Below are 27,696 nucleotides of genomic sequence, written 5' to 3'. Positions count from 1 at the left end.
GAGACTTATTGGCAAAGCGATCAGTGAATATGAGGCTACTTTAATTATAAGCAACTAGCGACGTTCCTTATCTTCCTCTTAATCGATATTCTATATTTATTTAAGCGTTTTTCTGCTATGCGCGCGCGCGCTAGCGCGATGAGGCCTTCTTCTTGGAGCATGGAAATCATGAATCATAAAGCTATAAGAGTAGGCTTTTAACCCCTTGGGTAGGACTTTGTTGCTATATAAGCTGATTAATATCAATGTTTAATGAAAATTCTCTGCATATTGCTTGCAAATAGGGCGAACAAGATATTACCCTGAGGACGTTGACACGCCACTAGAATAACGTGCGTATAACTATGTAGAAGAGAGACGGTCCAGCACGTTGTTTGATCTACTTTATATATCGTATTTCCATCCACGCAAATTGCCTATAAATAATAGATGTAATTCACGCTTGAATATTGATAATCCTGATGATTACCATTACATTTAATAAATTTAATTTCTATTTCCTTTGATCATTATCATTTGTCGTTTATTCAGTTTTGATAAGCTTTGAAGTAAATAAATAGTTACGCTACGATTAATTAAAGTATATATCACTTGTTTAATTATTCGGTTGTATCGATAATTAGATGTGGGTGTACGAAACTGATCAATATTGTTCACCATACGTGCTTTGCACGCTTATCGAAGTATTCTGGTTTTCGCATGGTTAACAAAGAAAGTGGCCAACTTGTTGTATTATATATATATATATATATATATAGAGCTTGAACTAGAATCATTAGAGAAAAGTGAAGTTGGTTAACTTGCATATTACGTATGCAGAAAACCGTCGAGGCTTGTGCGATATTTCATAAGTGTCAGTGCTCGTTATAACACCCCCCCCCCCCCTCCTCCCCCTCTCTCTATCGCTCTCCGTCTATTTATCGACGGTAACGATTTCCGCCAGAAATTTAAGGTAGTTCATTTGTAGTTTGACTCTGACCTTATTTTCCCGTTGACTGGTCAGACAAAGCGCGTAAAAGCAACATGGAAGGAAAAAGCCATATAGATACGAAGAGAGAAGAAGCTTAAGTGGCGCGTTTTAGTTTGGTTTTTATTCGGAGGAGCATGAGGTAGGCAGTAGCGAGCTTCCGGTTTTCGAAAATTGAGCCATTACCAGCGAAATAGGTGCCAATTTTCTTGGCGCTCGTTTGCGATGACGTCACTGCCTGCTGACTCGAACCCTTTTCCCACAAGGCATCAGCTTTCGTCCAACTTTCCGTCAGCATCTCCACCGGCCTCCCTCCCACTCCCCCTCATCGTGCCATCCAACAATCTACCATTATCTGCCTACTACCAGATTTCTCGATAAGATTTTCTTCTTTTTTATCCTCTTCATTGTCCCTTTATAGCCACTCACCGCTCGTTATTTCACACATTAACTGCAAGGTTAAAACTGAAAGCATCGTTTTCTGCCCTTTCGTCGATCATCCGATGCTCTAATGCGGGCTTTAGCATCGCGTTAATTAAAGATTAATCACATTTTGCACGAAGCCATTACCTTTTTCAGCTTTTTTCTTCCTTACTCTACACTGTGTATCTATATATGTATATAAGCACACGCGTCGTTCCGATTTACACGCTTAACGGTATCCCTCGGGAATAAATATTGGATTGTCAATGTCGAGAGCACGTCGGAGAGAATCAATTTAAGCCAAATTCAAATCGATTTTCTACGATCGATCGCCATTGTAAAAGTAGCCCGACAAAGTGATTCTAGTGTAATGCGATTGCATGTACACCGGCAATCTCGCGGGAAGTAAGAAAAGATGCTCGCGTGGAGAGGATCCTCTCCTGCAACGATTGGCCAATCGTCAACAACGGGGAATAAGAGAGTAGCTCTTCACGTGGGAATAGAAGGACACGACTCGAATGCCAGTGGTGGGATATATATTGAACTTTGCGATCATCACGAGGCATCATGGAAACAGACTGCAATCTCAAATAGATTTTGCCAAATTGCAAGAATCCTCTACAACTCTTTCGCTGTGTTACTATTTTTAATTCCGAGTAGAAATTATTCTATTCTCTATTGTTATTTTCGTATAATAAAATTTGAGTAAACTGTTTGAGCGAATCAATTATAACGATGTGGGGTTAGAAAGTACAATAAACTTTCGCAAATTGCAAAAATTCTCTGCAGTTCCTTCGCTATGTTATTGTATTTTCAAAAGTGAAAATCATCCTATCGTCTGTTTTCTTTTTATGAAATAAAATTCTAGTGGGAGAACACCATTTGAGCGGAATCCATTATAAAGATATAGAGTTAAAAAGTCAATTAGACTTTGGCAAATTGTAAAAATTGTGTAGCTTTTTCACTGGGTCACTATAATTAATTGCACACGAAAAATATTCCATGTTTTGTTTTTTTTTTTCATAAAAAAAAAAAAATTCCAGTGAGAAAATAGTTTAAATGGAATCCATTATAACGATATGTTTAAAGAGTCCAAAAGATTCGATCAAATTGCACAAACTCTGCATTTCTCTCTCACTATATTACTATACTTATAATTTGAAACGGAGATTATTCTACCGTTTACCCTTTTGATGAGATAAAATTCGACGGGGAGAACGGTTCGAACAGAATCAATTATAACGATGCGGTTAGAAAGTGAAAGAGCAACGTGGAACATCCAGGAAGGCCATAATAAATCGATGAAGAAGTCGAGCGCGTCATAAATCAATCGACGGCGTTCTTGGGAGACGCGAGTAAAACTGAAGTAGTGTTTCTTCCTGTCGGTATTTGTCTTGAAATTATACGCGGCGATCCACTATTATGGTCGACGGAATCGATTAAAGGTAACGAATGGTACGCGGTAAATTGCTCCTGGCAGTATTACGCGCTGCTGTTTTTTTAGCCGGCTAGTCTACTCTCTTTTTGCCCTTTGCCTTTTTTATTCATTGTTTTCGTCACGTCCCACTACCGGTATTAGTACCGGCTGATCCATTTACGTCACGGCGCCGTGAACGCTCGCTGCTATTTTCGCAGTGGTTCCTGAAGACACGTCACGACCTTCGATCGTGATAAGACATTTTTTCCTCGACCGCGAGGATCTAACAATGAAGGCGCGCGCGAAACCTCTCCGCGTCCCTCGTAGTCTGGTCTTCTTGCTCCGGCCTCTCCGCGTTCGCCAGTTAGCTCACCTCGCGCGATTCGATCGCTGCGCTTCAGCATCGAACCGTCTCACCAACATTGGATAACATTCGTCCCTATCCAAATGACTATATATACTATATTTCCATTTTCTATCTTATTTATCATACGATCGAGCTGTCTCGGTACGACCTTCCCTTATCTGCCACGAATACCAACCACTTGCTCCCATTGTACTCCATATTCGATTGTTCGTTTTTATGAAAAGAAATAAAGCATCCATCGAGCGAAGCAACGTGTACCTATACGTGAAATTTTATATCGAGCAGAGTTTTTTTACCGAAACATAACGTTACATGATTTTTAACAGATTTTAATAAATGTAGATCAACTTTGCGAAAATTTCTGAAAATAAAAAAAGCAAAGGAATTCTAAGCTTTAGTTTTGTTAATACCTCGAGCTATTTGTCCATCGAACAAAGCTACGTAGCTACAGCAAAGAATGCAATTTTGCGTTCCATACATGAAATTGGCGGAGGTTTTTCTCTCGATTTTCAAAAGTTTTCGAATAAAGCGAAAGAGGATGGAGGGGAAAAATGGCGGGAATAATGAATAGAGTACAGAATGTTAAAAATGATGGGCAGTCTTATCAATGGTGAAATTATATAGAGGGCGATATGGTATTAGGGAGAGATTAAAGGGGATCGGTAGCCGCAATCGTCTAACCGAGACGGAGGACACCGAGTTGCCGTAACTGTGGTAACACAGAAACGGTTCTTGCAATCGTTCTTGCGGTCTTAAACCGAAAATATCGTGACCGTACCGTGCAGACTTCGACACTCTCAACACGCTTGCTGGATACAAAAAGCTTTAACCTCGTCTTTAACCGTTATCTCCTTCGTCGTTCTCTCTTCCTATATATATATATATATATATATACACACACACACAGTTGTATGTACGTGTGCCCTCTGCTTCTTTCGGCTCCAAGTGCGCGTTTAGCCAAATTTTTGTCTTCCTAGAACTCGACCTAACTCCTCCCAGCTCCGTAAAATAGACGGAAACGAAGAACCAAAAGATTCTCCGGAGGAGCATTGAAAAACTTGAACTCGAATAACTATTAATAACCTCGCGCGATCTGGAATCGAATAGAGAGAGAGAGAGAGAGAGAGAGAGAGAGTCCCATCTCTATATGTAAATAAACATGCAGCGAACCCTTGTAGAATCGAGCATCGTAAATTATGACGATAATTATAGCCGAGCTATTTATCTATCAAGGGATTAACTCTCGCTTTACGATTTGTGTTTATGATGACAAAGCAGACCTGAAGTTACGAGTCGTTCGCAAAAAGTAAACAAACGAGAGGACCAGTCGGACGACGACGGACGGGGCCTAGTCAGGTTTAATTGAAAAAACAAAAGACAGTGTGTTATATATGTCTACTATATAGCATAGCACAGCGTCCCCCAATCGTGGGAATATTATTCCTCGCTGCGTGTTTACGTGTGCGAGTGTGTGAAATTCTGCTCGCATTGTTGTATGAAAATTGTGTTTTAAGTACCTCGACGAGGTGGATGATTGCTATTTTTAAGGCACGGTTAAAGTGCAATCAGACTGTCAGCTGACTCTAACAAGGTCTTCTCTCTCGATGATGGCTCTTATCGCCATAACGAGCTTATAAAAACACGAGTCCAGGAGGAAAATCAGAATGAAATTAGAGTAGTGTATAATTCCGATCTCGCGAATCTCGGGTCCTACCGGAGTATTATAGTTATGGGAGAGGGAGCAACGTGGTTGGATCGCACGAGAGGAACGAATGACAAAAATGAGGGAGGTGGTCGCGTTGGTCGAGGCGATTGAGAGGAATGTAGAGCTGTGGAGTGGGGAGGAACGGGGATAATGATGATGATGATGATTAGGTTGAGGTGAAAAGGGGAAAAGTAAGAAAGATGTTAAGAGAGGATCTAACGGGACGTATGACAAAGATTAAAATCAGCGCGAAGAATGCGGCAGAGACGCGATTATCTTATTACCGATCTGGCATTGGCGTAAAGTTGTGTGTAAACGAGTTGACAATGATGCTTCTCGCGGGCTCGCGGCTCGTCAGCCACTCGAAGAAGAGGACGTTTCACGTGGCAACGCGTGGCAAGCAGCAGCGACGAATGAACGAGTGCGTTGGGACAATCGGCAGTTAATGGGCCACGCTTGACACTCGTGTGCCGCATTGCTGCTTGCTGCCTATGCCAACTGCCAGTTGCCAGTTGCCAGTAAAAACAGAAGAATGCCCCTTGAAATTTCGCATCGCGTTCAATCGTGGGAAATCTCACTTTGTAGTCGTTCTTAAACTAACACGCCCTTACTTGGCCACTTACATTGTTCCGATAGCTCCAATCGACTCGAGACTCGTTGCACAAAAATCCCTCCTAATTTAAATATATATATATATATATATGTATATACGCTGGGAAAAATCCTGTGATCCGAATAAATCTTCCTTTGAATAATGGCAAATAAATGTTTACTTGATTTTTCATTAACGCGGATTGGTTCGATCGACTACAAATTATTCGAGTCAAATCAATTTTAATCTAATTAAATTTCATTAATAACTGGTATATATTCATATTTCCGAGTGTTTCAGCAAACAGATATTTAAATTGAATATTTTTCTTTTCATTCCAGGCAATTCGATCTTTCATTATCCGTCCTTATTGAATTTATTTTCTCGTTCAATCTCGATCAACGCGAAGATGAGCTAATATTTACTGTGTCATATACGTATATCCTCGTATAATCAATTTTATGTAACACGATATATATATATATATATATATATGTAGTTATTGCACGGCAATTCCTATCGGATTCACAGATACAACACGTAGAGGTGTTCGATTCGAGCACAACGTTTCATCGTTTTCCCCGCAATTGTAAATCTTTTTTTCGTTGTATCATTGCTGCAGATTTATAGATTTAATTTTGCGCCGATTCTATGCACAAGAACGCTCATCGATTTGTTCAGCATAATACAAAGCTATAAATCGACGGTTTAGAGCATTGAATTCCGAATGCCTGATTTGCAAATTAACTGCTCGTACGTAGTTACGGAAGCCTCGACACTGAGCAATTAGTAAACGTTATCGCTGCAAAGCTTCGATTAATCGTAATAAAATGCAGTCGTGCTTGATACAATCTGTTCCACAGATTTAACAGCTGACCAATTAAAAGTTATCTGCAGCCCGTGCTGAAAATAATTCATCTCGTGGGAAATTCAGCGCGATTCGTTGTGCACTTACAGGTAGTAATGTGGCTTTATTTCCAAATAAATCATTTTATCCTTTAACGCATCCCATTCTCCGAAGGTTATTTCCATATAAATCAGAATTTTGCCACTTTCCATGGCGCAAAACCGCAGGCTTTTGTGGTAGATCCCGCGAGATATGACCTTGATATTGAGCTTGAGTTTTTTTTAGTCGACTATGTAGTGCATGCAGGCACACAGGTACTATTGATTAATAAAAGTGGAGGAAGGGAAGTGATCGATCAAATAAATTAATAGACTTCTCCCTGATAGGCTATAAATTGAGATGCTAAAATAATAAAGTCATCTAGCGTGATGTTTAGCCGTGCAAGCGTAACGATTTCTTTCACGGGACAAGTTAAATTATCTCTCCGTTCCACGTTCTTGTTCGGCTTCTCAACCTTGAAACGTACGAGGCGACGCCCTCGAATATAATCAAATATAAGCGGGAGCTTTTTATGCGATCCTCTATGGAGTATATAGGTATACATAAAGGGCGCCTTGACTCCTCCGCGAGCATGACGCGATATCATACACGGAGATTAAAATTGGTACAATTTCGATGCGGAAGAATTTTATCTGCTAATTTGGCTGATCGCCAACGATTTTCGCCAGTATCTAATCATTTCCCATGAAAGATCCGATCGTTGATACGGAAAAATTAAATTGACGATTGCTAATAACTGATTTCTAATTATAGCATCGTGAGAATCATGCTAACTGCTGGATGATTTCTAATTGGCCTGTCGTAAAAGTTTCTAACGCTGTAAGCGCCGGGAATTTACAGCTGGGAATATAAATATAAAATAACTGGTACGGAGAGTGGATCGGTAATGTGGTAATAGAGAGCCTGGTATAATCTGGTATCGCAGGAAAAGCGGATTTTCTTGGCAGCTACAAATTTGAATGAGAGTGCAGGATCAGCGGGAAATAAGAGATAATGCGGGATGCGCGGGGAGTGCAATGCACGTCGCGGATACAGGCTGCTGGAGATGAACGATTGGCAAAGGACGCTGGAGCAGAGATTATCCCCGCTATTTCATCCTTGTGTACATATACCTCTACTCACTTTATTTATTTATATCCCCTCGGGACGGGAGAAGGGGCGTCGTTCTGCTTTCCTTCGACCTCTAATTGCCAGGCGGGACAATCCTGAAAATTGCTGATTCGCTTGGTGGTCCAGCAAGCGTATTTAATGTGTCGCCCACTTATACAGCGAAATTGTGGCTAGATTGAAATTACTGGGCTTCCCCCCCATTGATCGCTGCTCGCTCGACTCGACTATTCTCGCTCTAATGCTAGACCCAAAGCTCCGGCCCCCCGCAACCCTCCTCTCTTTTCATTGGCTGTAATCATTTCGATAGTCCCGTGCGCGCAAGGATTACCAAAGAAGCAACAAATCATCACCTTAAGGATGTGTCAATGTTCCTCCAATCAAACTTGTTTGTCTCTCGCGGTGCGAAAACCTCTTATATATATGTATATACACACTGCACACTTTTATCCATTGGAAATTCTGTCGAATCAAGGCGATAGAGCTTCGAATACCTCATCTGCCATGTATATATATATATATATATATATATATACACTGCTGCAGGATTGCGAGAGAGAAACTTGTTGCTTCCCTAAAGATTGAGAACCCGGAGCGTTAATTACAATGTTCTCGGTTTTGCGTTGGAAGAAGCTCCTTGATTGTAATGTGTTTCTCCCTAGGTGATCTACATAAATTTTTAATTAAACGATTCATTAAATAGGGTCGTTAAATCTGTTGGCCAAACGGCTGCTTACGGTATGTAGTAGCGAGCTAGTTATGCCGGAAACAGTTATATCCCGACGGTAAAAAGAAGTTTACACCGCGAGCAAGTAAAACCACGCTGTATATATAACTATAGAGCGCGTTGAATATGGTGCAAATATTTTTAGAGACCAGTCGCACTTTCAGCAAACTATCCTTCAAACACACACTGCTTTCATTCATTCAACGTCAGTTTTCCCAACCGGGGAAAAATGCCGCGTGTTAAATAATTGTTGACTTTCTAAAAGTCTAATAGAAATAAGTAAATCCATGCATCTTGCTCGAAATTGACCTCGTTTGTGCAATCTTTATGGATATACCTACTTTTGCTTGTTCTTCTCAAATTAACGTCTCGCATTTTTTGTCAGAACGCATTGACTTGGCAAGAAAGTCATTTTGCTTTTAAAAATGTCCTAAAGCTACAATATCTAGTATATTTAATAGTTACTGGGATACACTTCTCTTTTTTTATCTGTGCTTTCAGGCGCTTTAAGTGACGGACGCGGTATATCATTATTGTCTGTATATAGTTATTAATAGGCTAGCTTAGTACAATTTACGTTAAGAACTCGAGAAATTTAGAAAAACGGTACGGTAAAAATTGCTTTATTATAGTAGTTTTCACCAAGTTTTTATTACGTGCTCGTAGCAGGTACGTGCAGGAGCACGCTAAGTTTTAGTATTTTGTAATAATAAATTTTACCGGAAATTTATTTCTGTCTGTTAAAAAAACCACGGAAATTACTTTCTTGTCAACCCATGATGCTGCAGAAGGTATATCTCATAAATCGATGCGTCCCGATAATCCTTTATAAAGGGGTCGTAGCAAAGTAGAAAATTTTTATTTATTTTTTTGCTTCAGCTTCTATTCAAGGTAGTTCGTGCAGTATATGCGGACGGTACTGGACAGACATGCTTTGAATTTAGAGGGATTAAAATTTTGTTACGTGATTGATTAAATAACGATGAAATTTTCAAAGAAAAGTACAAAATATTGCAAAATATAATGTTTAATAGTTATAATGACATCCAAATGCAATCCTATGACCTATAATTTTTTTTATATTTTTTTTCGATTACCCAATTATTTTAATGCAAAGCTTGTCGTTTTGGCACGATTTTAATTTCAAAGGTGTCATTTCATTCGTAAAAGTACAGTTTACAATTTAACGTCATATTTTTTAAAATTAACCACAGAAATCAAGTTAAACTTAATTCTGTCTAATTAACTGACTGTTTATTTTTGTAAAAGGAAACAGATTTCATTAACTGATTTGTAAAAGTAGAAGAAGAAAATATAGGTCATAAGAATTTATTGAATGCCAAATTATTAATCGAATATTTTAATTTTACTTTTAACTATTTTTGATTATTTCATTATTAATTATGCAATGACTTAACAGATATTTAAAAATGCCCCTTAAATTAAAAATCTATCTCACTAGTGTAGATGCTGAATACAGGGCGTAACAGTAATATATGTAGGGCAAAAATTTAAAAGTGTATGCAAAATACCCTCTGTAACCGATTTTTGTTAACCAATTTTTAACACGTTAAGCGCCACGCCGAATTTGCGTGCCTTTCCGTTCAGGCCACAGTTAGCCGTCAGGCGGGCTCTGCCGGGCTGCTTATCTTGTTTCAATAAATTACATTAATGTTTTTAAGTATTATATTCTTTTCCTTGAAGCATTGACCAAACTAAAACCGATATCGCATAATTTAAATGTTCAGTCTCACAAGTATGCAAAGACGGACACACGCGCCGCGATAGAAGAACGAAAAGTCTGCCGTCGGTCCGTAGGGACCGACGTGGCCTGAACGGAAAGTCTAGCGTCGGTCCCTAGGGACCGACGTGGCGCTTAACGTGTTAAATTCCAACCCTGTCCTACCATTCAAGAAAATTGTCAATTAATAGAAAAAATTATCGTACATATAGCTGATAAGTTTAAGAGGAAATAATTAAAAAGCAGTCTGTTTGTATTTTAAATAAATCAAATCAAATTGCTTTTTTTATTTTTTCTCCGTTTCTAAGAATCGCAGAAATTTTATGATTTAAAGTATCTTTATTAATTACTCAAAGAATTTTCTATAATTTCTTCAAAAAATGAACCAAAATACTGCAGCTCATTACATTCCTACGTAGTTTGTTGCAGAAATAAATAATGGAGCTACTTGCTGAAGTTATTTAAAATGTAAACAAACTTCGCCGCAGTTGCTTTTACCGATTACGAAAGGTAACGTTATCTTCGAAATTATGCCAAAAATATGCTCTCACAAAGTTAGTATCACACGAAAGACCACAGATTTACCAAGAAATAATTAGTTTAGCGATGCTTTACCTGCATCTTTATGGAGAAAAAATTAATAAATTCAAATAAATCTTGTACTAAATATTTACGAATAAATATATTTTACTTAATTTTATTAAATATTATTTGAATCGAATGAAATTTACTTTCAATGAATCAAATTTGATTTAACACAAACAATATTTATTAAAACTAAATGAAAAATTTATTCTTCAATATTCAAAGCAACAATTATTTGAATCTAATATCTTTTTTTCTTCGTGTTCAACATTTTTATCCCACATCATTATTACACTCTATTATATGTAGCACAAACTTTTCTTAAAGCAAGGTCTTTTTATCGACCAGATTCAATAGAGGACAGATAATAAGACGAGGGCTTATAAAATTTCGATCGCTGCAATAGTATATTAGCTTATCAAATAAGAGCTGCAGCAACAAAACAAAATGTTGTAAAGGTCTTCTATGCAGAATCCTAGTGATAGTAGTATTCAACACAATAGAACGACCAGATAATAGCATCTTTAGAAATATACATCTTAGATCATGTTAGAAGTTTATTATCAACGTCTGCCAAGCGATAAACTACTACCGAAGTCCTGCAATTAGTGTCCTCTCGCTAACGCCATTTAAGTTCCCGCTCATGGCAGTACTACTAACTTAAACTTGTACTTATGCATCTAAATGCTAACTTCAAATGGACACATACAAACACACAAAATGATCATTCATACATTCGACCTTCAGAACTACTCAGTATTAGTTTCACCTCTAAAAGCTTCCATACTTTTATCCTCATTGAAATTCCATCACTACTTTATTTCATACGAATTTTAAATTATAGAATAATACAAAGCTTCGGTTTCACATATATAAGAATTAATTAGTTATGCTTACTCAGATACGTGTATGCATAATTTTACGATGCACTTCATTTCGAGATGCTCTTTTTGCTCATGCATATTCATAGGCTTTCATTATGGCTTTATAGTTAATTCCACTGTTAATTATCAACAAAATTAATTGTTATATAATAGATATTTCAAAATAATTTCTGTATAAATAAACAGGGAGGAGAAGAAGCTAAGAAGAGAAAGGAGATTCTCATAGTGTTCGTCATCAAAGGTATTCCGTATTTCCGTTTAGGCGTTCACCGAAAGAGAGTATAGAGTCACTGCTAAGAATATGCTTTCGCGATTATCTCGAGCGTGAGGGTCTTTGAACGACATTTGACAGGATTCTCGCCGCGGTAGCGAGAGAGGTCCACCGACGTCAAGGCAAAATCTCTCGTCGGTTCTTCGTACGCTTCTATATACGTCCACTATACTCGTTTCTTTTAAAAACTCCTCTATTTTCCTCACCTACTTCATCATAATCATACCAGAAAAATCTTAACGACCCTTTCATGAAATAAAATGCGAATTTAAACTGAGATGGATTTGTTATGATTATATACGTTTAAAAAAAATTAAGCTAAATACATAATCTCACTAGCATATACCTTTTCTAGTTTATAATACTTTAATTTGTTTTCACATATGTAAATCTTGATAATCATACTAGAAAAATCTCAATGACATTTTCATGTAATAAAAAACCGCGAATTTAAACCGAGATACATTTGTTATGATTAAATCAGGAAAAACAGAAGTAAAAATCTAAATATTATTAGAATATCCTTTTGGTAGTTTAGAATTTTGTAAGCACAACGCAAAACCATCTCTCGAGTACCACAGCGCTATTAATTATTCATCTATACGAGAAATCCGCATAAAGAGGGAAATTTGAGTGTATACATTTTGCAGTCCAATGCTTAGTAGTTGGCAGGAAATTGTTTTCTCGTGGCCCGGTCGACACTTTCCTCGCTTTCTCGGCTTTTCATTGTCCAGTTTTGTAGGTCCATTGTTTGCGAGTACCGTGACGCGCTCCATGTGCCGGCCACGTGCAAAAATTTCGTTGCCCTCGGGTCATCGTGAAAGTGAGGCCCGTATGATTACGTGTATACAGGGTGGTACACGTAACATGAATATCGAAAATAATTTCGAGCGTATGTATCGATAAACAAAATATTTACTCTATAATTGCATAGTTCGGAGTGACGTGTTACATAATTTTTTAATGGATGAAGGTGTTTCGGAGATATCAAGGTCACCTTTTGTTTTTTTAGCCAGTAACCTACATTTTGATTGCATATTTTTGTAGCTTATCTCGAGAGTTTTCCAAAGCCCTTCGGCATTAATTTACCATTTAATCTGCTTGGTAATTAGGTGTTTTTAATTTCAAATTATATAAACAGCTAAAGGACTTTATATGTATATACGTAACAATGGCGAACAAACTGCTAAAACCAAACCCATTACAAAATACATTTACCTTCAAATGTAAAGATACCTTTAATTATAAAAAATACCAATGCGCAATACGTAACGCACCTTTTTAAACTATGCAACTATTGTGTAAACGTTTATAATGCACGCTTTCTAAATTATTTTCAAGCATCGAGTTACGTGGACCACCTTGTATACCATACCAATCTTTTACGGAAACATTCGTTAAACTAAAAAATCTATCCAAGGGAGATTCGTGTAAAAAACTCATGCATAATATAAACAGTGCATTAATGCTAGATTCGAGTTTAACCGAGAGAGAGAAAGAAACTCGTCTAAAAAGGAGTATACGAATGGTTGATGGGAGTTTATCAACAAATGGCTGACCTGGTATTATGGAGTTTCACGGGGGAGTAGGAAGTTATGGCTGATGTTGAGTGAAAGATGAGTAGAGGCGGACAGAGAGACAGTTGGAAAGGCACAGAGAGAGAGAGAGAGAGGAGCGCACGTGTAGAGACAAACGGGCTTATAGCGTTGGCTGCTGAACGATGATAAAAAGAATAGGGTCATTAAAGCCGCGCGTGAAGATCCTAATGACTTGCATGAAAGTGCCTTTGTGTAGCACCTAGCGCGTTCAGCGACGACCACGTGATCACATTAGCAAGATCACGGTCGAGGAGAGCAATGCCGCGCCGCGCCGCGCCGCGCGCCTTCTCCTCCGTAATACCTTTTCGCTAAGCATCGCCTCTATCTATCTATCTATCTATCTATCCATGTACTTTCATCCCGCATGCGTACACGCCTGTCTACATAGTTGTGTGCCTCACCTTCTCTGCCACCTTCCGTCCCCACCTTACTTCACGCAATACTCTATATAAGCTGCGTTCACACTGGCAAATAAATCCAATACGCACCTCGTTATATCCTCGTATATCCTTATATATATATATATATATATTGCCAAGGCGTTATCAATCAAATTCCCATTCCGCTTCGCACACCCCACATTCATATCCGTCTACTGAAAATAATTTTATTCCACTGGATGATGAAGCTGCACAGTCAATTTGCAAGAAAAATGTGCACTGCGATTATTCGGTAGCTCTCGCTCAGCCAGCAAAAATTACACGGAGCTTAATGAAGGTTAAGATATGAAACGCTGCACTCTTTCGTAATGCTCGAATTCCTCGACAGTATTTTCTTACAGCTATACAGCTATAGTGTATAATTATAATTGTAACGTGACTTTGCAGAATTTTATTATTTTTGTTAATGCAGAAAATAGAAGTATCTTGGATAATTTTTTTTTTAAACGATCCTATTTCAATGGTTTCATTAAAATGGCCTTTGCCACAGTGTCGTTAATGACGAAAATAAATAATAAGTGAGTTGTACTTGTACCGATTATAATTCTAACGTCGTTTCGTAGAATTTTATTATTTTGCATTAAAGCGTGCACGTAGCTTGGGTAATTTGTTTAAATAATCAAATTACTATGACTTCATTAGAATGGTTTCTGTGAATAAATGAATTTTGTGCGAGGAGCGCAGCTGGATTCATCCTCGTGGAGAGACGAGTGGTTTATTTGGTACAGAGTAATTTCTTGGTAATGACACGTTGCAATTGGTACACGAGTTTCACGCGATAAATTATAATATCTGCTATGGACGCCGCTTTACGTATATAATCATGTCAATACTAACGCAGCATTCGCGACTAGGTAAAGTACGACGACGACAACGACGAGATTTAATCTCTCTCTCTCTCTCTCTCTCTCTCTCTCTCTCTCTCCGTTTTCCTTCTCCCACCATGACCGACTCGCGCCTCACCGCCTCTTCCTTTCTCCCAGCTTTCATCTGTCCGCTTTTATTTCTATCCCCTTGTACTTGACCGGGAAGTCTCGGCGAAGGTTGTTTGGATCGAGTGTATTCATTCCTATACGATCACTCGGTTTTCCTATTTCAACGAATTCGCATTGAACGCGCCATCTCTCAACGATTGATTTAACTGAACAATTTTCTCCTCGTAAATCCGAAGCAAAGCTTCGCGGATGCCATTTGTTTTCATTAAATTTATTTATTCGCCAGTTAATTTTCAATTAACTCCCATTCCTTTGATCAATCCAATTCTCGTCAAGGCCCCTTTGCTTCGCGTTTCTTTGTATCCTATTTCTTCTTTGTTTTCGCTCCCCCCCCCCCCTCCCCCTCCCCCGCTCACTTGTTTCATTGTCTCTCTCCAATGGTTTAAACAGACTCTTCGCTTCTTCAGCAACAGATGCCGAGACGGATTTGTTGCCCTTTGTTCGAAAGGCATTTGCATTTCTGACGCTATACTTTACAAAACTCTTTCTCTCTTCAGCGTAGCAATATGTACAGCAAAGTATGTTTAGGACTAGGTAAGTGCTTCAATTAAGCGATTGATCGATCGTTTGGAGTAGGCAGCAGCATTAACGAAGCACGAATCTCGTCGAGAGCTTTAAATCCAACATGAAATTATTGGCCGCGTGGCAAGTACAGTTTTGCGCGTCAGGGATCTTCAGGGCTAATCGACTCAACGTTATCAAGGTGGAAGTGTATAATACGAGTGCACTTCCGCTTCGGCTCTTTGCGCTTGACCGATGAAGTTCACTCGGGCCTATATTTAACTCGAATTCCCGTACTTTGAACGCTTCGCTTACACCGACGCGCCAAACCGTTTATTCAACAGCACGCTATACTGTGCCTTGTAATCTTCAAATTCGATAGGAAGACCTCGACCTTGCAAATTATGATATATGCAAATCAGAAGGTAATTGCTGTAATTCGATTTGCTGGAAAATTGGAAAAATTTAATCAATTCATCGTGGGATAAAGCTATAACAGCTATTTTCCTCCTAGGATTAAAACTAGTTGTGTTTAATATTTTCTTCTCATCGTTTATAATAAGATTTTTCTAAAATTGCTTCCTTAATAAGAATTTCAGATACTTTTTTATTGACATTATTTCTTGCTAGCACGTATACGTATATATATATATATATATATACCAGCCTTAAAATTGCCTGTGCATAAAATATTGATTTCACTACTTTCCTTAGTTGTACCTTGTCTCGTACATTTTTTTGCAAGAATTACTTAAAGTTTTTAGAGTAATATTGTTTTGTATTAAAAGTTATAATGATCCTATTTTTACTATAGGCTGTGTGTTTCGGCAGGATAAATTGGATTTGCTGCAAGATATGGCATAAAAATAATCGATCGAGCGTGGGATAAGGTTGTAATAGCTAAACTCGAGTGTATCCATCTTTGAAGGATTAGCATGAGTTTCTTAGAAGATTCTCTTTCCCTCTCATTGTCCGCGCGATAGGAATGGGCCAGAGCTAGAAGTAATACTTGTCATTTGTACAAGGTTTACCGCGCGCTTATCTCTTTGCTCGCTTGCTTCGATAGTTGACCGATCAAGTGTACTCTGGCGAATATATCTCTCTCCATGCTGCTGGAATAGCCACTACTTCGTGTAATGTGTTTCGCTCGAGTGGCAGAAGAAGAGACCGACCGTTTATTCACCACTCATCTCGCACGCAAACACGGTACTTGCATATATACATGCATATGGTATTTTTTGCGTCGCGTTGGTGCAGGTGCTTTACGCGTATCAGACTCGTACCTGGAAGAGCCACCGACACACTTTGGACGGTATAATGGCTGCAAGAACACAACCTGTGGCCACCCTCGAACCTACACGCCGTTCCTTTCAACTTTCCTCCTCAGCTCCAACATATTCCCGCAAGAGGTTTCATTAAAAAATGTAAATAGATTGACTCCGACGCCCGCAACAGCGTCTCATTAACACCTTGAATTAATTAAATCGTGCGGTTGTGCGAATACAGTTGCCAATAATTGAACGAGGCTCACTCGCGAGACCGGAATTTTTTTTAGAGGGAAAAATCCTATTAATGATAATTCGAGAAGAAAAAATGATGGAGCGGCGAACAATAGTAAATAGAGCCTTTAACATGATTGTTCGGCCACGCTGGAGTAAGCAGAGATGGATATCTCGTGTCATGTAGTATGCTGATTCCGAGATGAATTATATTTTATCTAAAAGGAATCTCGGAGCCTGCTAAATTACAATACAATTTACTTTATTCTTTTAGCGACTCATAAAAATGTAAGATATATGTCCAAGATAGAATTGCGTGAGATTGATAAGCGTGAAAGAATAGCGCGATTTAATTGCTCGCGTGTGAAAATCGCAATCATAATCACATTTGTTCATTTCTAGTCCGTATTATTCCGTTCGGTGAATCGACTCGATACATGATACAGCGCGATTGGTAAATTATAGCAAATCATGCGAAACCGTATCACTGTCGAGTTATCCTCCTAATGGATAATCCAGATATTCAAGAAGCCGTGACCATAGCTTATCGCGAAATTCCGTTAAACGTCCGCCAGAATTTTTATCTCGTCCAAAAAACCTCTACGGTTGAATTACAATTTTTAAACTTTTACCAGAGCCTCACGGATCTCCCAAAGGGTTTGCACGAGAGAGAGAAGGATTCGTGCAACTTCCGGTATATATATATATATCTATACGGTTATTTACTTAAGAATTATCAAGAAATTATTAGCAGGGATTTGACAGGACGATTGCAAGTTAGAGTTAGCCTGTAGGTTAATTGTTGGAAAATTGAAGGAATAATTATATAATAAAGGTGTATAATTTGAGGGAAACGTTAATAAAGTCGCATGGCCTGGTTACCTTGAAACCGAGTATGTTGAACGATTAAGGAAGGATCGATTAGTCGATGCGGAGATTCAACAATCCGAAAAGGAGCAGTTTGCATAACGATGGAAGAGAGCGTTGGTGGAGATGGATGGAGGAGAGAGAGAGAGAGAGAAATATATATAAGTGTATACACATAGCTTGCCGGCGTAGTACGAAAGGTTAGAGAAGGGGAAGAGGAAGGGGATGGAAGTAGAAAGGGACCCAGATTCACCAAGTGCGTTCGAGAAGCTGGTGAAAAAATGCCATATGGGTCGGGTCGACCTGGAAAGTAGCAAGCGCCACGTGCTACGATCTCCTCAACCTTCCTCCCCCACCTCCTTCAACGTTTCTTCCGTCGCTCTTGCCGTTCTTACTCTTCCTAATACCAACGCTCGACTCGTGTACTTTTCCCTCTTGCAATTTTCCATATACGCTACTGTATACATATATATATATATATATATACACATACTTACACAGAGTTTCTTCTCTCCTAATTCTGATTTTTCAGTTGGATAAACAAACGTTGCTTCTCGTCTTTCCCTGTGCAAAACGTATATATATATATATATATATATGTCCTATCGCAAAGGCTCAGCCGTATCTGTACAAGCGAGGGCGCTCATCTGTACTCCTCCAGTGATTACGAGAAGGAAAACGTAGAAATCTTCCGCGATCTTCCGTGAGCCAGCAATCACAATAATTAAGCGCGTGCGTGCACGTATCCCTCGGCGAAGCGCACAGTGCCAGCTTTACGTGTGAACGATGGAAATCAAAACCAAACAAGTTGGCGTATATCGCAAAGGATGCGCGAGTCCTGATTCCTGATTGCACTCGCTCAACCGGAAACCAAACGCACCAGCAAAAACACCTTCCACCTATATTACACCCGTTTCACTCCTTCCATTCCCATTTCTCTTATCTCATTAAAGCCCTTCTCCATCGTTCTCCTACTCGTATCCTCTTAACCACGATCAGTAGACGCTCCTTTTAATCAAGCCACGGTCCTTCCTTCTTTCAATCCGTGCCAACGGAAATTTGCTTCCGTGACGTCATATATACCAGAGCGTGTATAAGCTGCGAAAAACGAGCGACTCGATATTACCTGGCCAGATTTATCGAGTTTTCCCCGCATTGATCTGTCAGTCGGATAGGAAAGGACTTCCATTGGACTAGACTGTATCGGATAGCATTGAATTAACGTACAAGATGGAACTAATCTCGAGCGAAGATATAGGAGAGAGCTTCCATTGACGCGAACTTGGGCTGCCACGTCAATTTAATCAAGTATAATGGAAACTGGGGGAATTTGCGTGAAACTCGAGCGCATTGTGTGCAAACGCGCCGAGTTCCATATCGGACACAAGCATGGATACAAATTTCTGTATACACGCTAACACCACTATGGCCACTGTGGGCACCGCTGTACAGCTTCTTCGACGCGCCGAGAGTGCACTTACCTCACTGGCGCTAGTGTAGTTGGTAGTGAGTTTAATTTGCGGACGGATTTTTCCGGTTGATTCCCGGGTCTCCTTCACGGACGTTGTGGACGCGCCAGTTGTGGATTCTTCCTGGGGTTTTCTAGTGGTCGTAGTGCTCGTGGTTGTCGTCGTGGTGCTGGGAGTGCTTTTCAGCGTAGTTTTGCTCGTAGTCTTGGTGGTGGATTTGGATATAGTTTTGTTGGTAATCTTTGTGGCGAGCTTGGTGGTAGTCGACGAGGATTTGGCAGTGGTAGGCTTTTGAGTCACCGTGGAGGAGAGCGGAGTCGTGTTGGATGACGACAATGTGCTCGGAGGAAGGGGCGTTGTTTGTTTTGCTCGCACAGCACCACGGCTGCTCTGTCCTTGTTGCTGCGTTGCTGGCACCGCCAAGCATCCAGCCAGCGTCACAACCAGCAACAAACTCCACGCTCTAACCGACATTTTTTCTAACCTCACACTTCTCTCCTTTCCCTCGTTTTGCCCTTGTCCACTCCACTTCTGTAAACAACAAAAGATACAACTGCATTGAGCAAGACTGTCACAACGAGATTTTCTCCTCTCTCTCTCTCTCTCTCTCTCTCTCTCTCTCTCTCTCTTCGCGAAAGAGGCGTTGCAGCTCGAAGATATGGCTATAGGATCGATCGGACTATAAATTGGCGTTCGCGTAACAGCACGCGACAGTCGATTGCACTTATGGCTTGGAGGTACCGTTTCTTCGATGCGCCATGCAAGCAGCACGCATCGAGCAGCCAACCGTTTCGATTACGTCATATAAACGCGGGACGCTCTTGTACGAGACACAAAAGAACTCTTTATTCTATATGGAGTCCACGAGAGTCGTTTCTCCGTCAAATCAGGTTTCTCAATATACACATATACATATAGTTACGATTGGACTCTCGAAGGAACTTTTTTCCAAGCGAGCCGAGCGTAAATTTGCCGAAGCTTTGAGTTTCTTCGAAAGGATGATTCTCCGCGTATTAAAATACGGTAAGCCCAATAACACGAATACCCTAGGGATATCCTTGGAACGCTCTGAAAATATCCTCATGCATTCATTGGACACATCGAGTACGTCCTTTGAACATTGTGGGCTATCGGGGAATTAGAGTAGCCAGATGACTAATGTAGGGAGGAAGAGGAAGAGGAATTGGAAGGAAGTTGGCTGGAAACGGTAGACCGATGAAGCGTATCCTACAAATCTCTCTTCGTCTTCTCTCGGTAGGGAGGTTCGATAGATGGGCGAGCGCGGCTCGACTAGTCGCTTCGAACGCAACGCTTACATTGAATTAGCCTTTTTAGAGCGGACGAGGATCGCCACGAGGCTTATTCGATGCCTGGAATACCGGGTGGCCGGTGACCGGCATCTCGACTATTGAAAATCTAGGCCTCTCTCCTGCACTTGGCTCGCACATATCGCTCCTCCACTGCAAAAATCTACTGGATTATAAAATTCTTCAGGATCCCGTTCCGAATTTCGAATACCACTTTTCTCGCGTTTCCCGTTTCCCCATTCAGCTGTTCATTCGTCTGGCCATAGCGAGCATAGACACCACCGGTCCGGTCTGGACCAGTGAGAAACTTTACGGGCCCCCCTTAACGGTATTTCATAAATGAAACGAATCTCACGCGCGCTTTTTCTCGCTACAGCTACGCTCTAACAGCTTCTTGGTATCAAAATACTTCTTACGTATATATATATATATATGCATAATAATAATAAAGCGAGACACCATTATCTCGCGAAACAAATTTGTACACCATAACCTCGAAAGAAAAATTTCGCTCGAATGACGTTCAAAGCGAACAAAATTCAACGAGGTTTTACACGATTGATCTAAAACTTATTACAGTTGGCACAAGTTTTTAATGGAAATAAATACAGGAATTTTCGCGGAGATGAAGTTTTCCTCTGAAAAATGTACGAAATATCACACGCTTCACGTCGGACGAAGGATGCTCCAACATACGTGGACCACGAAGAGTGGTTACGTTACGGGGTTCCCTTAACGGTAACGCAATTTTTTTCACCATGAAGCGTCTTTCTCCAGGGAAATTCAAGCGCACTTTCCTTCGACACAATCCGCGCGCCGTGCCGCGCGCACACTGCTCTCTTCCTTCGCAGTGATTTTTATCGGTATCCCTTACGGTCCTTAATCGCGAACCGACTTAATTAGCGATAAATCATACCGCGATGCTCCATAGCCCAGACTTGCTGCATGTACCTCCGCTAGAACGTAACAGCTTGCCTTCTCCTATTTAATGCTATACATTATTATCTACTTTATTACTCGCGGCTAGAAGCTATTTTTACGCCAGCCTTCGTTATTATCATCCTCGTCTCGCGTGTAACCGCGTCGATTCTCCTTTTCCGTTTGCTTCCCCTTTCAAACCAACCCCCCCCCCCCCCTCCCTCTTATACTCGATAGAAATTTTCCATGTGTAACGCGTGTCACGAGTTTATTTTACGCGTTGAAATTTTCTACACCCATGAAAACCATCTCGAGTCGTAGCGGAAAGAATATAAAAATTTGCAAACATTCGCGAGTCTCCACTGCTTCATTTACGTGAGAAACTCGATAAACGCGAAACAGCGCTCATACAAGGTATACAATTATTAAACATCCAATATAACTGTGATTAGATACGTAAGGAGAATTGAAGCGGAAATACAAAGTTCATTAACGGTAAAAGACTTCCTGTATAGCATATATATATATATATCAAGTATCATAAATCGAGATGCTACGTATATATACTCGTTCGAGTTTTCCTCTATTTTCGCGTCGAAAGCCTCGAATTTGGCAACACTGGAACAAATAATTTCTTCTACTGCTAATTCCCTAACACCAAATCTTCTTATTTAATAAACTCTTTTCACTCGATCTCGATAGAGGAAAAAAAAAGTCTGGAATCATACAGAAATAAAAATTCTTTGTTCCTCGAGAGTAAAGCAAAATATTCTGCACGTGTAACAGCGAGAGACCTTTATTTAAGATGGAAAACGTATTTCCTTCCGTTAGTGAGAGAAACGAAGAAAAGCGAAGCTTGTGCAGTCGATACAGTGGAACATTTAAGAAGCTCCATATTAACGGTATGGGAACTTCCGCCTGGCTGATAGATCCGGTTAGGAAAGAGAAATAATTACAGAGGAAAGATTCGACGGAGCTTTTCTTCATTCGACATTAGAGATGCAATGATAATTAGCTTGCCTCGCGACAGTGGAAGGTGCTAGTGGTGGCAGAATTGGGTCACAGAGCCGGTACATTCCTCGCGGGGCCGTTACTTCTACTACCCCCCCCCCCCCCTCCCCCTTCCCCCTCCTCCCTTTCTCTCACCGTAATAAGAAACGGACATGAAGAGAAGACAAGTTGAGCGAAGGCGCGCAATTGCAAGGTCGCGTACTTGGCTCGACTGACGCGTTGGGTATATATATGTATATTAAACGAGCCGCCAAGGTACGGAATCACAGGACCACGGGCTATGGTTTCGATTGATCACGGCCAGCAATCTCGGTAGTATTCATTAAAGCCCGTGGCGCGCAGTACGAGGCGAGCAACCACCGTATCTCGCATTGGTCCAACACACGGTCGGTAGCGGAGGACCAGAATAAGCGGACCAAAGGAGCAGGGAAAGCCACGACACGCTTTTGCCTCGTGATTTATCTACAACCACGAGTACCGACGACACAGGATCTTCTTTACTGTTACACTCGCGATTCCTACCTTTCATGTTTCTTTAATTAATCATTTCTCTCGGACCTCGTGTTCCTCTCACACCCCCCCCTCCCCCCTCCCCCTTAAACTCATTCATCACGATTCTCGCCTTCTTTCATTTCGGAGTGACATACGTCATCCCAGGCTCGCCCTTTCCCCTCCCCCCTCCCTCTTTATTTATTTGTTCACTCAACGATTCCACCTTCGATCGTAGCTCCGCTCCTCCCCCCCCCCCCTCCCTTGGATCTCAACGGAGGGAAAGGAGAAAATAGTTATCGAGTTTTTCAATGAAGAAATGTAAATGAGATAAAAAGCAAGAAGAAAGATATTATCAGAAGCTCCAGCAATTTAGCATATTTTTACGAGAGGTTTTACTGCTCTTGAATGACCGCGAAGAAACGCGCGTAAGCATTACCCACTTACGTCTATCCAGCGGCTGATTTAAACTCAAAAGAGATTTACATATGGCTTCGAGCTGGTTTACCTGGCAGATTTTCTGCCGTTTCTTCCTCTCGCCACTATTAAACAATACCCTCGTAAAGCAACATTTAAAATCTCATTGTTTGCTCGCCAATGAGACTCCTAGGTAGCTGCAAATCTCTGCAGAAATTAGACGGTAGAAAATTGAAGCTTTTATACAATATCCATTTATCAAGCGGAGTAATAGCGCTGTACAATACCCGATTATCTATCAGCGCGAAATAAATATCTTTCTGGCATCGCGCCAGTGAGAATATTCGAGCGAATCGCAGAATGACGATTGTAACAACAACAGCGCTGTAGCGCGATACTTGATTATCTATCTGCGTGAAATAAATATTGGTCTGGTGTATCGCGCGAGTGAGAATATTCGCGCGAGTCACAGAATGACGATTGTTCCGGATGGGCCACGAGAATCTTTAGGTGAGAGAGGGGGGGGGGGGATCTGCGTGAGAAATCACCGCACGATACGAATCCGCCACAGTTATACCGTATATTTATTTTCTTGGAAGCTTAGCTGATTGAGATAACAAGATTCGTATATATATATATATATATATATGTGTGTGTGCTCCTCCAGAGCAGAATTTTTACTTTCAACGTCACATCGCGTAACTCACGGAGATAAGAGGAAAAAATTGCGTGAGAGCATTTAAGGCTGTGTTTGATAGAAACAGAGAGCTGTAAACGTTTCGTTTTACATATAGGTGCATGGTAGAAAGAAGCCAATTGGGATGAAAACGTAGAAAAATGCTCCGCATCGAGTTTCCCGTACTTATATACGTACTCGAAGCAATATCATTTGTCCGGTATAAGCGCGTGCACTCGAATCTCAAGTTTTTAGCACACCAACGCGAGATTGCGCAGTTTTCTCGCAGTGGGATAGGGGGAGAGGCGTTTGTGGGGCATTCTTCAAGGGGCAAAAAGTAGTCAAGGACACGCGAGACAGTAGGGAATAGGAAGTTTGCTGATCGGCCATGATGTTACCGTGCGCCATAGAGTCCACAGTAATTGCGCAGCGTGCTTATATCCCTCGCTTTACTAGTCCAGGAAAGGAAACTGCAGAATAGCCAGCTATTAGTTTGGCTAGTTTGGAAGATTACCAAAATCACAGTAATTATCCTCGTTGCACGGCTCGTTAATAAACACGATTCTGGAGGTTTTTACGGTTAGCGTAGGTATATATATATATATGGAGAGAGAGAGAGAGAGAGAGAGAGAGAGAGAGAGAGACGGGGAAGGTAGGCATAGAGGCATTTTACGCTGCTGCCGGTTTCCACGGCGCGCAGCGCAGCTGGCCGACATAACGGACCTTCGCCAAATCGGCTGTACGCGTTTTCACGAGACATTGGCAAACGTTTACCGAGGCTGCAAAACACACGGAAATAGCTATTTATGCCAAATGACCGTTTATTTGAAAAGAAAAAGTCCTCTAAACTGATTTTAGTAGAGGTTCGGAGGATAATTACGCGGAGGGACGAGGCATCTCAACGTGGAATTCGCGAGGGTAAAGGTGCACCGAGAGAGCGCCTCTTTTCGCTTCTAATCGCGATTCTAATGGTGGCGCAAGTCGTGACTGTCGCTTCGGCCTATCGCTGGAAATAAAATGGATTTGAGAACGGAGGGTTCCGATGGAGTTGATGCAATTACAAAGGCGAATAGAATTTATGCAGTCTGGTCAACCGGAACGAAAGCTTTTTCAAGAATCGAGCGAGGCGGATGGAATAAATAGAAGAAAAGGGCGGGAAAAAAGTGGAGACGGACAAGAAACTAGCAATCTTGATCGTGATCGAAACGTCATTCTAAGAAATATCTTGTTACCCCAAGAAGCGCGGGAGAAGTATAAAGAGGGCCCACCCACCTACCCGCTAATTTACCGGATTCTCACTTCTCTTTTGCTCCTCCGCAAAAAATCCTCAATAATTTCCTCACTACCAATAATCCTCTTTCTTTCGGATATACTCGTTACAATCTAAAACAATGTTGCCATACTAACGCGATAAATGGAGGGTTTTTTATAATTCACTGAATAAAAAGTACCAAATGAATTTATAACAAATGGAAACTCTTAAAATAAGGTAACGATAAGGTGTAAAATAAGTGACAAAAACCAGTGCAAGTTTTTTATCGATTCGTACATATATATATATACCTTCGTACCGAACAATTTCCCGACTATGAATAATTATCCTATCGGATATACTCATCAAACTTTAAAATGATTTTTTGACGTTAACGCGACAAATGTCGGAATTGGAAAATTTACAGGATAAAAAAAGGAAAATTAATTTAAGAAGGAAATGTAATAATACGGTATAGCAAAAAGGTGGAAAGCAATCCAAGAAAACCTACACAATTTTCCCATTTTTATATATATATACAGGGTGAGGCACTTAAGCCGCCCCAGAATACGAATGCCGAAAGAGGTGTATCTCTTTAACTATAACAGATATTCAATTTTTCCATAGGACATTTTCGAAGCCTCTTGTTATTTGCTTTCAGAAAGGTTCTATGCAAAAATTGAATATCTTTTATAGGTGAAGAGATACGCACCTTTCTGCATCCATATTCTGGGGCGGCTTAAGTGCCTCACCCTGTATATATATAAACCGATAAATTTCCGCTCCCTGATAAAATCATCCGCGAGAGATTTTCAGCAGCGGTTCTTGGCCTGCATTACCGGTCAACGCACGTTGTAAATGCAATTACACGCACACACATACACATACACGCAAGATCCATTCTTCACCGAATACGCATTGCTCTTAATAATAAGAAGCTACTTTCGCCCAATAAATATATCGTTCTCCTGAAAAGAGAAAATCTCTCGTGACCAAATTTTCTCTTGGAAACGTTTATAAACGTGCATCGTGTACGAACAATGTTTCGTCTGATAGGGATTCGACACGGTAGAGCAGAAACGTGTGTTCGTGATACACGTGTACGGAAATCGATAGAACAAATGACGATCTTACGATACAGCCACAAAGACACGCTACTTCCTACGGGAGCAGCCACTATAATACAATGCGGGAAATTGATTCGTTAACATTTCAGTTCAATTCACTCTGTACTCTTTATAGGTAAAATCCATGTACTACACTATACGAATATCAGCACACAAAGATAGAATCATTCAATTTCCAATGATAAATATTTCATTTTCAACATCCTACTGTGCATATATATATACATTTATGTAGATAGAAAAATTGTTAAGAAAAGTTTACCTGCGCGAAAGGTGGAATTGAAGCACGATATAGGTAATAGTTCGCCTCCTGAAAAGAACGAGTTTTCCTGGAACACTGTCCAAGTCCTTGAGAGGACAAGTTTGCCGCGTTTATTCCGTGGAGGTTCGAAAGGATCCGAAGGACAGGGCGTCGTATCTGAATCGTCCTTCGGATCGAGCCCAAGGTCAGGCGGAAGAAGCTCCCACCTCCTCCTGCTCCCCTCGCTGCTCGCGACACTTTTCCCTCGAAAGGCGAAGAAGGAGGTTATATCGCGCGTTCCTCCGTGTAAGAAAGGATCACACTCGGTCCGCAGGATTTCAATCGGAGGCGGAAAATCGCGCGAAACTCGCGAGGCGCGCGCGCGCGCGCTGAGCGACTCTTCGATGCGGTCGGAGGTCGCGAGGACGCGACGACGTACGGAGACGCGAAGCGACGAGCTTGTGCGAGGGCGGAGAAGAGGAAGAGGAGAAGAGAGGAAGAAAAAGAAGAGAGAGAGAGAGAGAGAGAGAGATAGAGAAAAGGAGGAAGAGGAAGAAGAAGAAGAGAAGAGAAGAAATAGGTGGTGCGTGCGTTGGTCAGGTAACCCGCGCGATGATGGGTTCGGGGTTCGAGTAAGACTGCGGCTTCTCGTAGGAGGGGTCCTGCCTATGAGTCCCCGCTAGTCCCACTTACCAACCAACCAGAAACCGCTCGACTACGTTCGGAATCCTAGGCCGCATCTCCGCCAATCCTCGCGACTCGTGCCCGCTCTTAATACTCGCTCGCTTCCTCGCTCTGCACTCGAGCCACTCGTTTCCCTGCTCGCTACCACCTCGAGTCTTCCTCTTCCTCTTCCTCCTCTCGCCTTCTCTGCTTCACGCGCGCGAGCTACCACCACGATCGCGCCTTCTTCAATTATGAAATATTACACATTCGCCATTTTTACCGCACCACTCGTCATTTTTATTCACCCTTATTATATATACATACGAGTATATGTACACGCGTGTTTTTCTCGCGTGTTTGCGTCTGTGCGGCTAATGATCCTATACATCCAATGTCTCGTGCTGAAATGCTTTCTTTTTTTGCTTTTTCAGTCGCTCTTTCTACCAGCTTGTGCAGAATGCTGAGAAGGGGTAATGTTGTATTTGCGGTTCGCCACTGGAAATCGACTGTTGGCGTTGAAGCATGCACAT

General features: G+C 40.9%; 2 protein-coding genes across 2 annotated transcripts in view; one reads left to right on the top strand and one right to left on the bottom strand.

Annotated features, from left to right (window-relative positions):
• dsx-c73A (doublesex cognate 73A) overlaps positions 1 to 19,545 on the bottom strand; it is a 37,035-nt gene extending 17,490 nt beyond the window's left edge. Inside the window, exon 1 of the mRNA XM_066726993.1 lies at positions 19,075 to 19,545. Within this exon, the coding sequence (XP_066583090.1) occupies positions 19,075 to 19,536 (462 nt within the window). The 5' untranslated portion in view covers positions 19,537 to 19,545. The remainder of the gene's footprint in view (positions 1 to 19,074) is intronic.
• LOC136773361 (elongation factor-like GTPase 1) overlaps positions 1 to 27,696 on the top strand; it is a 100,359-nt gene that overhangs the window by 22,631 nt on the left and 50,032 nt on the right. The gene's annotated exons all lie outside the window — the stretch shown is intronic.

This window comes from Prorops nasuta, unplaced genomic scaffold (assembly GCF_024137725.1).
Source record: "Prorops nasuta isolate Cenicafe-Biocafe unplaced genomic scaffold, Cenicafe_Pnas_1.2 PNAS00005, whole genome shotgun sequence".
NCBI lineage: Eukaryota > Metazoa > Arthropoda > Insecta > Hymenoptera > Bethylidae > Prorops > Prorops nasuta.
Note: the sequence above shows the minus strand (reverse complement) of the source record. Positions and strands in the feature narration are given on the sequence as shown.